The sequence below is a fragment of the Lupinus angustifolius genome, chromosome LG17 (assembly GCF_001865875.1).
Source record: "Lupinus angustifolius cultivar Tanjil chromosome LG17, LupAngTanjil_v1.0, whole genome shotgun sequence".
Lineage (NCBI taxonomy): Eukaryota > Viridiplantae > Streptophyta > Magnoliopsida > Fabales > Fabaceae > Lupinus > Lupinus angustifolius.
Genome location: NC_032025.1, coordinates 4,834,458 through 4,850,798, shown reverse-complemented (window position 1 = coordinate 4,850,798; position 16,341 = coordinate 4,834,458). Strand labels below are relative to the sequence as shown.

Genomic DNA, 16,341 nt, shown 5'->3' with positions numbered 1-16,341 from the left:
TATTGTAATTACAACTCATAATATTTAGTGAAAAATCTCTTGTGATGCAAGTATACTGGATGTAGCCTTCGGTGGACAAGAAAGTGAACCAATATAAAATCATTGTGTACTCTCTTCTCTCTTACATCTTTGATTTATTCTTGTTTATTTTCTGCAATATTATCGCTGCACTTTAACTATTCATTTTGCAGAAAAAGTGGTCATAATTTCTAGTCAACTAATTCATCCCTTTTAGTTGTAGTCTTAGTCTTACATATATATGCATTTATATTTTGTATGTATTGTATCATTTATATGATTGTTATATTTGTATGCAAATTATATATTATTTATTTTGTATTAAGTATATATAAATTTGTATATATTTTTTTAGTTTTATTTAGTACAACCTGCATTCTTGCCCTACCCATATTTAGAATATACATGATGATATTTTATGTTCCATTTAAAAAGGCACATATACTTATCCACCCTAATTTAAGTGAATATTGTGTGGGTATGGACATAATGATCTAAATTGCAACTAATTGGTAAGACTATATTTTTACTAACTGAAATGAATTATTAATGCTATAATTATAATTATGTTTTACCCATTCCTTAATATATATATTTCTCATGGCATAATCTAATTTGGCTAAATCTAGTTAAATGATTGGCTAACCTGCACAATGAAACAAATTTTCCACTCAATCATGTTAAAGACCTGGCTTATGTTTTATGGTTTCAATAATCCTTTGAACTTTTAACTCATGCAAGGCCAACATCAACATAACTATGAGACTAACTTTGAAGTCTTAATGGTTATTAGGATAAAGCTCTCCCTAAAATGACTGGCTCTAGGTTTCGAACCTCATATCCAATAGATAAAAATTGCTTAGGAATAATGTTCACTTCCAATATAAGTAGTTATTTTGAGTTATATAGTTAGAATAAATATAGATTATCACATATATAATGATGTTTGTTAATAATTACTATGAATATAAAACTTCATTAATAACATTAGAATACATAATTGGATAATAGATAATTTTACACTTCTATTGTATTGAAAGAAATGGAAGAGGGGATAGATTTTTGTCTATAGTTAAATATTAGAAATATAACAATGAAAAGATAGATATAGGGGTATCCACTCTTCAGAAAATTGCTTAAAACATAAAACACATCCACTTGAAATGCTTCTAAATGTGCTTTTTTCTTCATTCGAGAATCAATTATGCAAACTTCATTTTTTTTTAGAATCAAGTATCGTAACATTTCGCTGATAAAAAAAAGTATTGTAACATTTCAGAATCTGAATAAAATATAACGAGTTTGTATCATATTTAACTACAATCTTATCAATCATTGTTATTGCTTTTGTGATTATTTTTTCTCTCTTTAAATTTTGTTATTTATCTTTCACTTCATTAGGTTTTTTTTTATATAAAAGTTCGCCCTAAATTCACATGTTCAACATGATTGTTTACTAGATAAAGGTTTCCATACGGATCACCATCATCACCACTATCCAGATACCAAGCTGGTCTAGGAAGCAAAACCGATCATTCCAAGTTATCTAAATCAACATTTTATTTCTAGAAACTGACATGAAGCAACAACCGTCGATAGTTTGAGAGTTCCTAAAGTTCCAATAACAAATCAACACAGTTTGTCCTGGATTACATCAGAACAACATAACAAACTCGAAAATTTCAAGCACAAACACTAGAAATCTGCTCCAGTTTTGCACACTCTACTTAAAAAGTGTTATATTTTCTGGTCAGAAACAGAATACCATTTGCTTACATAGTTGAATGCCTATCATGCTCTTAGAAAAGTCACGCTGGTTGCTCTTGGAAAATGTTTCGGCGCTTAAGCATGATTCAACTGTCATCTTTTTTCAGCAACCAAGGATCCACATTTGCAATTATCATTATTCTAATATGAAAAGATAGATTAAGGTTCATAAACTTGCACCTCATACACAAAGGATCAAACACTAGGATTAACAAGAAACCATTTTCCCCATCTTCTACTCCCTTGCGAGTAATCTGTTACTATAAGCCGTGCATTAAATAGCTCAACTTTGACTATCAATATTAAGCAGCAAGTTTGTTCTTTTGTCCATTTTATTTTGAGGGTAAGATGAAAATAACACTATGTTCCTTTCAAATTTGTAGACTGGTTGATATGGAGCTAGCAAGACTGAGAACCTCAAAGGGGGGCTTATTCATCACCTCCTTCACCGTCAAAGGACATGAATCTGTGATCCAGAAGTAAGTGAATGCAGTCTCTGGGTGCCCTATGAATGGAGTAGAAAAATCAGAAATCGGAGAAGGTGAGAAAGGAAAGTCTAAATTGTAGGCCATTCAATTAATATTGGATTGTGATGCAAGAGACAAATGCTATTTGTTAAAATGAAAAAAGTAAACTTTATCTCCATTCTTTTTAACTGAGTGCAGAACTAACATTACAACAGAAATTACTGCATGCAACAATAGATTTCGTGAGGAAAGAATCAATAACACAATGGTTACAGAAAAGCAGTGAGAAGATTTGCTCACAAAATGTTGGATCTCTTCCAAATAAAGCAAAAAGTCAAAAACCAATGATAAGCCATCTGAAGGTACTAACATGAGTTAGACCATGGCAAAAACTAGATATTAAAAGGTAGTGTAACAAAAAAATGGGGGAAATATGGTCAATGAAAAAGAAAAGTGATCGGGTTTAGCCTATTTGTGCTGAACAATATATTAGGGATCAGCATAAGTTCATGAATTAGTATGAAAATTCTACAAATGTTTCAGATGAATTTATTTTCCTTCAGGACAAACAAGGAGAGGCAAAGTACATGGATAAGTAAAGTAAAGCAAAGATTACCCCCATTATCATGCCCAAAGCGTGTCCATGATTTATTTGGAAAAATGCCATGAGTCACGTAAGCACTGATCTTTGCTGCTCCATGAGATGCCAAGACTTTCTGTAAAAAGACAAATTTATGAGTTAACAAAATAAAACAAAAAGCACCTTCATCGTAATAAATAAAACAGTGCAGGGCATGTAAGAATCCACATATATACATGTCTATACCTGGCATTCTATAAGAGTTCCACCGGACTGAACCAAATCATCAACAATCACAACATGCCGACCCTTAGGTTCTCCCTCCTTAATGCGAACTATGCGTTGATCTCCTTCCCGTACTTTTGCACAAACAATCTGCATGTGCTATTGTGTAAGTTCTAACAAATAGAAGCATCATCGCCAGGTATCGATATGTTCACACTAGTAGCAGTGTGATATTTATGACTTTTGCTAAGTATGATAAACATTTTTAGATGAACTATATGCAATACCGTTGGAAAATGCTGAAGTTGCATATGAAATCGTTTCCAAGCACCATCATCTGGAAAAGCAATTGATATCTGGAAAAAAGAAGAAAACTAGAGTTGTTATTGAATGTGAAATGGTGTGAGTTGTGAAAGCAATTACTCATTACTTTTTCAGTCAAGATCTATAGAATATAAACTTCTTTCAGTTTTGACCAAAACTACAGAAAGCTAATTTGGAATAGAGTCATAGAGTAGTAGTAGGTGGTAAAATATGATAAACAAGCTTTAAAATGACAGGTACTTGTTAAGTTCAAAAAAACAATCATTTCCATCACACACACAAAGGGAAAAGCCAGAACATGTAAAAAACAAAAAGAAAATAAATTGAGCCAGAAGAAACAGAAATAAAAATATGTGAAAGCCTCACATTGTCAGAGTCAGGGAGATCCTGGAGTCTTCTTTTAAGCAATGGTATGCCACTCTCAAAGCATGGTAAAATGTTGTCACCAAAGTAGAACCTCTCCTGGATTGTAACAAATAATCAAATGATTACGGCAGGTAATTTTAGATGAGAAAGAAAGACAAGGATGACATGATATGGACCAACCAACAATAATAGTAAAAAGCAATTCTATCAATATGAGACATGAACCTGCAAGGCATGGATGTCAAATATCACCAAACTAGTAGGTCCTCCCCTTGAAATTGGTATGTTCGACAAAAGCCTAGCCAAAGTAAAAGCTGTGGCAACATCTCCTTCATCCTCCATACGCTCTGAGGTGCCGGTAGGAAAAAATGGAAGGACAAGGCTAAATGAGGCAACAAACAGTTTTGGCAATGCATAAATGACAGGGATTTGCTCAAAAATTACAGCTGGGGAACTGAATGAGGCCAGAAAAGCTACATGCTGCCCACGAATGCCTTGAGCATTGGGAATGAAAATGTTGGGGAAGCCGTCAGGAAACTTCCTGAAGTTTTCAGTTTAATACAGCATTTCAGTCAAAAATAAAATACACTAAAAATGCAAACAAGCCAGAAAAATAACAGCTAGTACAAGGCACAATAGCAACAGTTTTAACCTCAGACATCATGATTAATCATGGGGCAGCCTGACATATATTCTATCCATAACAAAGAGTCCAACAGTAATGGTGTAAATGAGTTGAACTATTTATGAATAATTTGAGCTCGACTATTCAAATACTAGACCAGTCTTGTTTTTCTAGCTAAACAGACAAGGCTTGATGTTTGTTAAATATTAAATCAATAAACTTCAAACAATTCAAGGAGAATTAGCTGGAAATGAACTAAACAAGTAATTAGTGATTTTAAACAAGTCAAACTCGAAACTTGGTTCCTTTGAACAAATAAGTGGAACTTGAACTATCTTATCTTTTTTCCACAAGTCAAGCCTAAACTTAAATTTTGGCTTGGCTCAACCCGAGGAACAGCCAATAGAAGAAATCTAAGGGAATAAAACAGCTCTGCAAATCACAGGAAAGTATTGAACATGGAAATTTCTCCATTTTGAATAACGAGCATCCAATTGATAATTTTCTCATAATGGATATTTCCAAGACGCAAACTTTTAAGCCCAATGATATCAATTCCTGCATAAAAGTGTAATTTAGCTTAATGGGCATTTCCAAGTTGCAAATTTTAAGCACAATGATACCAATTCAAGCATTAAAGTGTAATTTAGATTAATGGGTATTCCCAAGTTTACAAGTTGTAATCAAGATGATACAAATTCTAGCATAAAAATGCACCCTTGATGGGGAATTGTGATGGAAAACGAGAACGGATAATCACATTGGTCAAAAGCCAACATAACAAAAAGGGGACAATAAGTGCATACTTAGAAATGTAATGTGAATGAAAATGAACCTCACCCCCACGAGATAGTGCGAAGTTCAATGGCATCGGTCTCAGCCGCAATCTTCTCGGCAAGGGACTTAGTCTCAGTGCAGTAAAAGAGAACAACTTTCTTAGCATTTTTGGTGTGGAATTGAGAAGCAGATGTAGCAGCAGAAACTGATACCAACGAAGAAGAGGTGTTGTTGTTGTGAGTGGAATTATCTTTGTTCATGTTGGAGATGTGCTCAATCGTAAAGGTACGAATATTATGGTTGTTGAAGCTTTTGACCTCGCAATTCAAATTGAAACAGTAGCGGTTCTTGGGTTTGACAGGTTTGGGAAGAAAGAGAGAGTGAGAGGAATTGGGTTTAAGAAATTTGTTTGAAGGGGGCGAGAAAGAAGGAGCGGGTGGCGTTGCCGCCATTGACGGCGGTCACGTGGTGGTGACAGTGAAATATCTGTTACGTTGGGATAGTTGGTTGGAGTTAGATGGGGGATTTAGTACAACAGTGTCTGGTTTTTTTGGTGAATAACTATGTCAATATGGTACATGGCTTTGTCTTTCGGGCTAGAGTTGTTAAGGCTTAGAGATGGCAAAAACGGGCCGCCTGTTTACCCTATGCCCGTAAATTCTCGCAAAAAATTAAGTTGGCATGGGTCGCTCGTGGATATTGGTGAATAATTAAAAAAATAAAAAATTTATATAATAAATGAAATTAAATTAAGTAAAGTAATTAAAGATAAAAAATTGACAAATTTTTTGATATCTTATATAAAATTTAGCAAATCATATTATATTACAATTTTTTAAGGATTAAAAATCACATTATTTTGTAACTTATTTAAAATTTTCTTACTTTTATCTTAAATTATGTTTATGAGCCGCCCGCATGCCCAATAGAAATGCCCGTAAACTTGGCGAGCAAAACGAGTTAAGCAAAACGGATAAATGAGCAAAATTTGTATGTCCTGCCCGCAAAAAAATACGGGTTATGCAGATAATGCCCATTTTGCCATCTATTAAGACTTATCCAAAACCTTAATTTCAGTCATTCCAATGAATTAATATTTTTTTTGATCATTTTAAAAAACTTGGAGAGCCTCCTTGTACTAGTAAGACCAACAGATTTTCACATCAAAACCTTAAATTTAGTAAGTCGTTAATTATTCATTTGAATTTCTGCTTATTATTTCTCCAACTCACTTGGAATATCCATTTATGCGTGTGTATATAAAAAATCATGTGTACCATTGTATATAAAAAACCATGAGATAAAAGACCTAAAATTCTTCAGCTAAGGATTCACATGTTTGTTCCTATTTGTCTAACTAGAAACAATTACATGATTAATGTCCAGTGTAAGAAACTAGAAGCGGGTGAAGAGTAGTTTAACGATACTATAATCACCTTTCTTATGTCAGGAGGCACCCGTATAGATGCAGATATAGTATTTTTATAACTAGATTGGACAACTCTTGTTTTCTGAGAGTAATATTATCAAAAACTTTGGATGAGTATATCACCAAAAAACCACAAACTCTCCATGGATTGGTAACTTAAAGGCCTCTCTTTTCTTCCAAACCTGTTGTGGTTGTCCATCTCCATGAGCAACAACATCTTGACCCATCCTCTACTAATTTTTATCTTCACAAATGACTACCAATGAAAATGTCAAATTGCTCTCGAACAGTAATTATTCTTTGAGGAATTTGATCTCATAATAGATGTTTACTTTTGGAATAAATTTGAGAAATTCATAATTCCCTTCTACATATGATTTGAGAAATTCCACTTTCCTACCTTATTAGGAAAAAAACATATATCATTAAAAATCAATCAATTTTATATTATATATTCAATTTAAGGATCCCTTCTTAATATAAGTTAAACTCCGCTCTAATGGAGAGGAAAGTAATATAAAAAGAAAGCAAAATATAAAGGCAATTATATAGTTATGCTTGCATTTGTAATATACTTTTAAGAGTAAAATATCTTCATACTGCAAAGTATCTATGAATATAGGTAACAAGTAAAAACAAGAGAAAGAGAAATAAAGTTGTGAATGGTCAAAATCTAACACAAACAAACATGAAGCACGCCACCAAGACTCAAAATGACACATGGGCATTTTTTAAGCACAAGCATATGCTTCATGAAAAGGCCATAGTCCATAGACCTGTTATCTTTAGAGACCCTTTAGCCCAAAGCTACTCCACAATTTCATGCGCAAGCATTATCTTATCCCTTTGGTTTTAATATAACGACTCCAATATTCAATAATCCGTTTGTACCTTTTTTTTCAGTGGCTCTGGTGATGCCATTTATGTTTAGTAAACTGCGACTGCCACATAAATAAAGTTATTTACTTATTTTCCTTAAAGAGACAAATAAAACATTATATATAACTCAATCTCATGCACGTAAACCATTGTGAACTAATTCTTTCTTATTGATCACTGCATTCATGGTCGCTTGACTCAATTGCTAGTGAAGTGAGAGTCCACAACACATTGCTCACTCCCCAAAAGCTTCAAACTTCAAACCAATTCCACAGGTAATCATTTCTCAATTCCACTCGATCCACATCACCCAGTTGCAATTTAAAGATAAAAATCGAATCTTTTGCCTTTTCTGTCAAGTGGGTTTGTGTTACTTTGAGGGTTACTTGTTTCCCATTTTTTCTTTTCTGTTTATGATCTTTCTGTAACAAGCTTAAAGGGTTTTTTCACGAATATGAAATGGATTGGGAATTCTGTTACCCGTTTGACTGTGATTTTCTCGGTTGTATAATATGTATCATTGTTCACTGGTCTTTCTAGTTTCTTTGCAATCCCGCAATTTTTCTGTAGGCTATCCTTTGTATAGCCATTTTAATTTTTTTGACTTGGCAGCCTAGATTATTTGGCGCACATGTTTAGGTAAGTCCCACATCGGATGGGAACAAGCAGAACCACTGCTTATAAGGTTAGACAACCGTCATTCTATGAGCTATATTTTGGGTTGACTTTGGTTTAATCATTCTAATATGGTATCAAAGTCTAATCCTCATAGGTCACCTGCAGATGTGTCCATTCCTACGGGAGGGGTGTATCTTAAGATAAGTTTTACTACATCAGATGAGAATATGCCATAATCAATGCCAATGTTTTAAATTGCGGTAACGGTTGCACTTATTGCGATTGCGGCCGTTGTAGTGCGAGTTATTTTGTGATTAAAAAACTATTTTTGAATTCGATATGTCCTAATGCAGTCTAATGCGCGATGCGGTTGCGTTGCAGCCCGATGCGGCGGCTTCATTGTGATTCGGAATTATACCACAATTGCGGTGTGATGCGATTGCGGCAGTCACCGCCACCGCATCGCAATATTGCGGCCGACATTTAAATCACTGATCAATGCTTATATAAGGCTTAGACAACCCTCAGCCTATGAGCTAACTTTTGGGGTTGGATTTGGTATAGTCATTCTAATATATAGCACATGCTTTTGCATTTTGTGCTCTGGTCTGATTTAATTCTATTTTACCTATTGTCTTGTAAATGTGTTTTTATGTTACATTTGTTCTAGTTCCACCATATGCAGTATGCTATGTTCCTTAAAATACTACTAGTCTTGGACATAGGATCTTTGATAAAGACATGATTCAGAAAGAGAAGTCTAATTATGGAGACATGCTTGCCTAACACATTTCAATCTTTACTTCAATAGTTAGCTTGAATCTTGTTATTCAAGAATCAATAAAACTGCAATGGCATCCCTGTGTTCCTGAACCATAACATTTCACTTGTAGTAGAATACAGAAGTTTTATGCTGCTTTATTTCATGTGTCAGGACTGGACAGTTCTATTTTTTCTTTTCACTCGTTGAACTATTCTGATTGGCAACTGGTTTGATCCTTTGATAGTTTTGGTTTTTTCTTACTCAGTAACATCTGCAAGAAGTCTTTTGCTTCACCATGCCACCGAAGCCCTTAGACTATGAGTCAATAAATGAAAATGTGAAGAAGGCTCAATATGCTGTCCGAGGTGAATTATATCTTCGAGCTTCTGAGCTTCAGAAGGAAGGCAAAAAGGTAGATGTCATTTACTTTCCAGGTTATATGCAGAAACTTATATTTGTTTGAGTTGTACTTGTACCCTTAGTTGGAGACTAAATTGGAACTGATCATTAAAACTCCTTTGATTGGTTGATTTGCCGTATGGTTTGTGATTGGATAATCAATGCGACATTCATTAAATTACTTCTACATGATTGGTTGATTTGTTAGACAACACATTAAAAGCATGTTCCCCTAGTCCCTTGACTTATCAAAGTTTTACTATCTTTATGGGACGAAGGAAGTAGTTTTTTGTTTTGTTTTTGTTGGAAAGCATCTTCAATAAGGCAAATGAGTTCTCAGTGTCAAACTCCTTAGTTGCTTGAAATTGAACTTTTTTATCTGAATTATTGCCAACTTTCATATCCTGAGAGCCTGCTTACATTTCCGTATAGCTGAGTTGCTCAAAAGATTTTTTTTGTATTCATGGTAACGGCTCTATATTTGAGCTCCTGCTTCCGGCCGTATTACACTAACTCATTTTCAATTGTTGGCAGATTATATTCACTAATGTTGGCAATCCACATGCTTTGGGACAGAAACCATTGAGCTTCCCTCGCCAGGTTCGTCATAACTATCATATTTCTACTTATACTCGATGCCCTTTGTAATTTCCATAATGTTAAAAGCTAAACATACTCTTTATTTAATTAAGTTGTCGAGTGTTGCAATATTTTGTGCTGATTATACTAAGCTACAAAAAAAATTCTGTTGCAGGTTGTTGCTTTGTGTCAAGCTCCATTCCTACTTGATGATCCTAATGTTGGAGTGCTATTCCCTGCTGATGCAATTGCAAGAGCTAAACACTATCTCTCATTGACCTCGGGTGGTTTAGGTATTCATATGTCAACTATCCCCGTTGTTTTTTTAACATGGTAGTGTTTTACATATTAAGTATTGGGTCTGATACTGATAATTGAAGCAATATCTGGCAACAAAAGGCTGCATTATTTGCTAAAATCTATTTTCTACTTATACGTTGTACATAATAGATCACATTTATCAGTTGCTTAGAGGGTGAGTCATTATGGTAAGGTTGGTTTTGTAAGCCTGTCAAAATACCTAATCCTGGTAACAGTTTCCACATTCTAGGATAAGGATGTGTACATCTGACCTCAGAAAATCTCAAGGTGGTTTGAGGCTGGGAGCCTCATGGATTGACTATCACTTTTATTTTATTGTTCTTGAGGCAATACCAGAATATGACCGTAAAATTTAAGGCAGACTTTATCTCTTTGCTGAGCTTTCCATTATATCCTTTATTTTCTTGCATAAGGATCTCATATAATTTTTTCACCAAGCGAAATAAAAATTGCTCCAAATAGATGGTTGCACCAACAGAAAATGAGTGAATAGTTTAGTTTAGCAAGTTTTTACATATTTAGTGGTCATCCACACTGAATCTATCACATGGAAACAAAACTGGGATTGAAGATTTCATTGCTGAATGCTGATTCAACACCACCTTCAGCAAAACAAACAAAAGCTCTCCCAGTGCTTGTCAAGGACCTAATAGCTCTGGGGTTTCTTTCGCATCAAAGTCTAAAGTCTAAACCATATTAATTTCTTAGAAATAAGAGCTTAGAAAGATTTTAGGCCTAGCAGCACTATTCTTTGGTTGGAAATATTTCTTGTTAACATCTAAATTTTACATACATCTTACTATAACTTTCTAGTGTACTAATGAACTGCAACTAATGGTATATTATAGGTGCTTATAGTGACTCTCGAGGCATTCCAGGAATAAGGAAAGAAGTAGCAGAGTTCATAAACAGGCGTGATGCTTATCCAAGGTTACCTATTGTCCCATTCCTTTTCCTCCTCGATATCGTAAACACATTTTCTTACAGGGGCTCAAAAGCTCAGTTTCTTAGTGTTTAGGTGAAGAGGTTAATTGCTTCTTGCTCCTTTTACAGTGATCCAGAGCTCATATATCTGACTGATGGTGCCAGCAAGGGTGTAATGCAGATCTTAAATACTATCATAGGAGGTCTTCGGGATGGGGTAATAAAGTCTCTTTCTTATTAGTACTTTATTTCTCTATATTCGCAGTGTCGTTTCAAAGAATTGCCAACTGTTATTGCCAGATTTTGGTTCCAGTACCACAATACCCACTCTACTCAGCAACAATTGCTCTCCTTGGTGGTTCTCTTGTTCCATATTACCTCGAAGAAACAGCAAATTGGGGTCTTGATGCTAATGAACTTCGTCGATCAGTTTCACATGCTCGCAATAATGGAATAAATGTATGTTTTGTCTTCAATTTTTTCTAGATTAAACTTATCCAACTAAATGCTTAAGTGTTTTGTAAAAACTGAATCCATGCGAAGACATGAACCTTCTCATATTGAATACAACTGTTATTGATACTTTTCTTCCTTTTCCTTCTTAAGTGGACAACCCGAAATGGCTGGTTGTTTCATGCATCAAAGGGAAAAGAAACAAAGTAATAGTGTTTGATTGATGAATAATCTTCCCGAATGTAATTATGAAGTATCTTGGAACAGTTTATCTGCCAATGAAGAAATCATCAAATGATGAGTTAGCTTTTATTATACTAAAATTTGATTTTCAAAACTTAATATCCCTTTTCTTGTCAGAGTCTTCTGTTATTGATTCATATGATGTCTTAGTTGCTGGAAACAACTAATTTGATTAAAAACTGAAATTTGGTCAGGTTAAAGCAATGGTGATCATCAATCCTGGAAACCCTACTGGTCAATGCCTTAGTGAAGCTAATCTGAGAGACGTTCTGCGATTTTGTTATGAAGAAAATTTGGTCTTGCTTGGAGATGAGGTTTATCAGCAGAATATATATCAGGATGAACGACCCTTTGTTAGTGCTAAAAAGGTATACCTTGTGCTGCTAATTTGATTTTTTGCCTCAGTTGTTAACTTCATCTGATACTATATATTTCTACACACAAAGGTTTTGATGGACTTGGGGTCACCTTTGAGCAAAGAAGTCCAACTTATTTCATTTCACACAGTCTCCAAAGGGTATTGGGGTGAATGTGGACAGCGCGGTGGATATTTTGAAATGACAAACATTCCTCCAGAGGTTTGTCTTGCTATACTTGTGTTACTGATTTTTATTTGCACTTACTGAGTTTCAAACTGAGATTTCTTGCAATGTTTAGAATGCGTAAAAATTGGAGTACATTATAATACCTAATTCCTGTTGATTTCTTCGAACCACTGAGGAACTCATGTTAAAATGTAGAGTGGTAGAACATTGTTGAACATAAACCAGGAATACAAAATACATACATCAATGTGTAGATGTCAATTATTGTAATGCTCCGAAATTTTACATTATTATATGTTAACCATTATTGTTGGTACATGTAGCTACGCTGCTTATGTTTTTCTTTGATTCTTACTTTCTTTTGCAGACAGTTGATGAGATCTATAAGGTTGCATCAATAGCACTCAGTCCAAATGTTTCAGCACAAATATTTGTGAGTTGGAGCTGCCTATCATTCTTTTACATATTTTAATTTGGACTCGATATTTCTTCGAAGTATAATTTCATGGGGTGTTGCTCGCATTCTAATCCCCCCTCTTCCTCATCCTTTCCCGCTATCTCTTATCTTGTTCTACAGATGGGACTTATGGTCAATCCACCCAAACCTGGAGATATTTCTTTTGACCAATATTTTAGGGAAAGGTAATCAAGCCAAGACTAATTTGCTAGATGTCAAAATTTTCTTCCCGTTAACTTTGATTGTCTAAACAGGTCATATTTGAAAATGAGAAATCAGAATTTCTTCCATACCTTACAAATCATCTGAAGTCATAAGAAAAGATGGCCTATCTATGTAGTGAATTGAAAACTATCTATATATGCAGCCAAGGAATACTCCAATCACTAAGGAGGAGAGCAAGGATAATGACTGATGGATTCAACAGTTGCAGAAATGTTGTTTGTAATTTTACAGAAGGTATAAACAATAGTTATTCCACAAGAATTTGATTTGTCAATCTTCGAATGTCTCGTGTCTCATAAATCATTAGTGATTCCTCGAGTTTTTGTTCAGGTGCCATGTATTCATTCCCTCAAATAAGATTGCCACCAAGAGCTATAGAGGCTGCTAAACAGGCTGGAAAGGTTCCAGATGTTCTCTACTGTCTCAAACTTTTGGAAGCCACTGGCATATCCACTGTTCCTGGTTCAGGATTTGGACAGAAAGAAGGGTACATAATTGTTCATTTATTTTCTGTTGTTTACACTTGATTTAGAATTTTTATACCTTCTTCTCTGCAATTCCTTTTGAGTGATCCTCCACATGCCTACTCCAGTGGTCGCGTAATACAATGAGATTAAGATTTAACTTGTACTAATAAGAAAATAGAATTCATGCAACAACTCCGTCATGGGCGGCATAATGTATATCTAGTCCGAAGTGATAACATGAGTTATTTTATTTTATTTTATTTATGTGATTAGAATATTAATAATCAGCAATGTTATTTTGGCACTAACCTTTATGCATCAGAACTCTATGGAGGTAGTACTTGATATATTTCTGTAATATATGATCAAGAAAACATATGATGAAGAAAACAAATATTCCACTGGTTTTCTGTTTCTACTTTCTAATGCTTCTTTATGTCAACCTTTTGCATATAGGGTCTTTCATTTGAGGACAACTATTTTACCAGCTGAGGAAGACATACCTGCTATCATGGATAGTTTCAAAAAGTTTAATGATGAGTTCATGGAGCAATATGAAGACCAAAGAGGTTATTCAAGGATGTAATAAAATCATCTTAAAAGTTACATTGTACTAATCTGCTTTGTTAGCAGATCATTAAGAAACATAACCTCCTCTATGCAGGGTTTCTACTTCTCCATTGGAGATAATTTTCTTCTATATATCACCTCTTTCATGCATACTTTATCCCTTGCACATTTATCATATTGTGGCATGAGCAAACACTGTTCTTAAATATGATACTTTAATTTCTCTTAAATATGGATAAATGTTACGGGATCCCCCAAACTATGAATATGAGATTATCACCCCAAACTATGTTTTATACTAATAACTTTGAAGCAAAAATAAACATATAATTAATATTTAATTTTTTAATTGATATAATATATTTTTATCATTATGAGAAAAGAAAAGAAAGTTAAAAAAACATTGGATGAGGCGGAGTCAACCTCTCCAAACTTTTTTTAATGTCTAAACTCTTAACCTGATTACCTATATCTATCCACTTTTCTTTCCCTATTTCATAAATTAGTTGATTGAATGATAACTGTTTAATAAGATTATTGATAGAATAATCATTTGTAAAATGAAATTATGTTCTACTTTATAAACTCATAAGTTATATTCAAATACGAGCTTATGAGTTCATAACTCACTAAAATAAACACATTTTCCAAATACTAACATGCGAATTATTTTTTTATAATATAAGTTAAATAACTAATTTATAAGCTCCTACTTACTATTACTAAACACATATCTTTAGTTTTGTCCTAAAACTTACACTAGAGTCTTTAATTTTAAAGTTTGAAATGCTTAGAGGGTATCCAAGGATGAGCGACAAATCATAAACGATGTAAACATCCATCACTAGTGAGTGAATATGGGGAAAAAAGAAAAAAGACAAAAGTTACAGTACATTTTGATAGTGGAAAGTTCATTGAAAAATGATTGATTTGATTCTCAAAGCTATACATTATTCAAGGGGTATTAAAAGGAAAAAAGTAAAGGTATTTTGTGTTCCATAAGAGTTGTATAATATGAATGCATAAATAACTTAAGACTGCATTAACATTGGTGATCCCAATACCCTGAAAACTTGGCGCCAAAACTGAATGCATCTTTTTTGTCTTAAGTTCTCAAATGGTTCAATAACCTGCCCGACGGTCAGCTATTGTCACGGGCACCCACACTTCTCTCTTTCCCTCCCTCTCAAATGTTGTTATTTAATGGTCTTTGCTTATGTCACGAGCTTCCTAGGGGTTCCTCTCTCTCCGATTTCTTTATACCATATACTCTTATAAACACACAATATTCAAATATTCAATATCACTTTCTTCCACATTTAATGCCGTATATTTATCATCTCAAACTCTCTCACTCACAAATGTCACGAGGCATTTCATTCATGTATTTAGTCAGCTTTTTTTATTTGGTTTAGGACTATAGATAAATTTGATTTATTTTAGAGGAATCTTATGTTATATTTTATTTGATATCTATCCCTACTTTATATTCATTCATTTAAATTTTGGTCTCAAGCTGATTTAAGCTGACTCGATTAAGTGCAAATTTACCTACTTAGCTGAGGTAACATGGGATATAGCATCTTAACCCTTTTATTAATATCAAATAATTTTTCGTAAAATATATTTACGAAAACTCTTTTATTTAATCTTTAATAAAACTTCAACCCTGAAAAGAAAGTTTATGCTGAATCTTTAGAATATATTTTATTTTTTTAAGTTATAAGAACACACGAAAATATTAGAAAAAAACAATTCATGACACAGCACTTGTCAAATCCACATCCTGCATAAAATTAGACTAGGTCAACATACACCTCTACCTAAAACTCGAATGAAAAAATATAGACAACGGTAACTTAACAATAAAAATCAATACCAAATTAGTCAAAATAAAGTGACTGGTTTTTTTTACATACAAACAAAAAACTGTAAGCACTAAAATCTGAATAAGTAAAACCTGTAACAATTTGAATATTCTTATGTTAATCTGTCTTCTCATGAGTTTTCCCTTCACTCTTTACAGATACAAGACCAAGTTTCACTTAAAATATTAAGGCTACCTTCTGTACAGACAGTTTCTTGAGGGTTTGAACTTTGAATCCTGTCATTGCACAATTCTAGACAATAATTGTTGGCTTTATAAAATAATATTTTAGTCAAATAAATATCATTTTTGTTTCTTATAGGGTGAGTTCAACTTACTCATAGAGAACATAAATAAGTAAGATTATTTAATTATAATATAAATCATATAAAGTAGTAATAAAATATTACAAGACTTTTAGGAATTTTTGTATGTTGGAAAATCAGTTCAGAT

At 33.6% G+C, this 16,341-nt stretch overlaps 2 protein-coding genes and 1 long non-coding RNA gene across 9 annotated transcripts; 1 reads left to right on the top strand and 2 right to left on the bottom strand.

Annotated features, from left to right (window-relative positions):
- Positions 1,599-5,718, bottom strand: LOC109331846 (ribose-phosphate pyrophosphokinase 4-like). Of its 4 annotated transcripts, none has more exons than XM_019566605.1 (7): positions 5,213-5,713; positions 3,973-4,288; positions 3,748-3,843; positions 3,345-3,413; positions 3,079-3,207; positions 2,869-2,968; positions 1,734-2,285 (listed from the first exon to the last, which is right to left on the bottom strand). In XM_019566605.1, exons 1-7 carry the CDS (start codon positions 5,599-5,601, stop codon positions 2,215-2,217), a joined length of 1,170 nt encoding a protein of 389 aa, XP_019422150.1. In that variant the 5' UTR covers positions 5,602-5,713; the 3' UTR covers positions 1,734-2,214. The 4 variants fall into 4 exon arrangements, with proteins under 4 accessions (XP_019422151.1, XP_019422150.1, XP_019422148.1 ...); XM_019566603.1 differs by having other exon boundaries at positions 1,734-2,290; positions 5,213-5,712; XM_019566604.1 differs by lacking the exon at positions 1,734-2,285 and adding an exon at positions 2,379-2,473 and having other exon boundaries at positions 5,213-5,714.
- LOC109331712 (glutamate--glyoxylate aminotransferase 2-like) lies at positions 7,584-14,266 on the top strand. 4 transcript variants are annotated; one of them, XM_019566385.1, is made up of 15 exons: positions 7,584-7,732; positions 9,104-9,250; positions 9,772-9,837; positions 9,992-10,109; positions 10,986-11,067; positions 11,191-11,278; positions 11,362-11,520; positions 11,952-12,125; positions 12,204-12,335; positions 12,670-12,735; positions 12,880-12,944; positions 13,127-13,218; positions 13,315-13,471; positions 13,908-14,053; positions 14,094-14,266. In XM_019566385.1, the coding sequence occupies exons 2-14, from the start codon at positions 9,134-9,136 to the stop codon at positions 14,035-14,037; spliced, it is 1,446 nt and encodes a 481-aa protein (XP_019421930.1). In that variant the 5' UTR covers positions 7,584-7,732; positions 9,104-9,133; the 3' UTR covers positions 14,038-14,053; positions 14,094-14,266. The 4 variants fall into 4 exon arrangements, with proteins under 4 accessions (XP_019421930.1, XP_019421931.1, XP_019421928.1 ...); XM_019566386.1 differs by having other exon boundaries at positions 9,090-9,250; positions 13,908-14,265; XM_019566383.1 differs by having other exon boundaries at positions 7,585-7,732; positions 13,908-14,265.
- LOC109331713 lies at positions 8,783-16,129 on the bottom strand. The gene is made up of 3 exons (XR_002105837.1): positions 16,118-16,129; positions 15,573-15,580; positions 8,783-8,890 (listed from the first exon to the last, which is right to left on the bottom strand). It is a non-coding gene; the product is annotated as an uncharacterized LOC109331713 (long non-coding RNA).

Excerpts from the sequence above, each read along its gene's own strand:
- LOC109331846 (XM_019566603.1), bottom strand. The coding sequence starts at position 5,601 with ATGGCGGCAACGCCACCCGCTCCTTCTTTCTCGCCCCCTTCAAACAAA. Across the intron at positions 4,289-5,212 it reads CTTCGCACTATCTCGTGGGG|GAAGTTTCCTGACGGCTTCC; the intron begins GTGAGGTTCATT and ends TGAAAACTTCAG. Across the intron at positions 2,969-3,078 it reads GAACTCTTATAGAATGCCAG|AAAGTCTTGGCATCTCATGG; the intron begins GTATAGACATGT and ends GTCTTTTTACAG.
- LOC109331712 (XM_019566385.1), top strand. The coding sequence starts at position 9,134 with ATGCCACCGAAGCCCTTAGACTATGAGTCAATAAATGAAAATGTGAAG. Across the intron at positions 10,110-10,985 it reads ATTGACCTCGGGTGGTTTAG|GTGCTTATAGTGACTCTCGA; the intron begins GTATTCATATGT and ends GGTATATTATAG. Across the intron at positions 11,521-11,951 it reads CTCGCAATAATGGAATAAAT|GTTAAAGCAATGGTGATCAT; the intron begins GTATGTTTTGTC and ends AAATTTGGTCAG.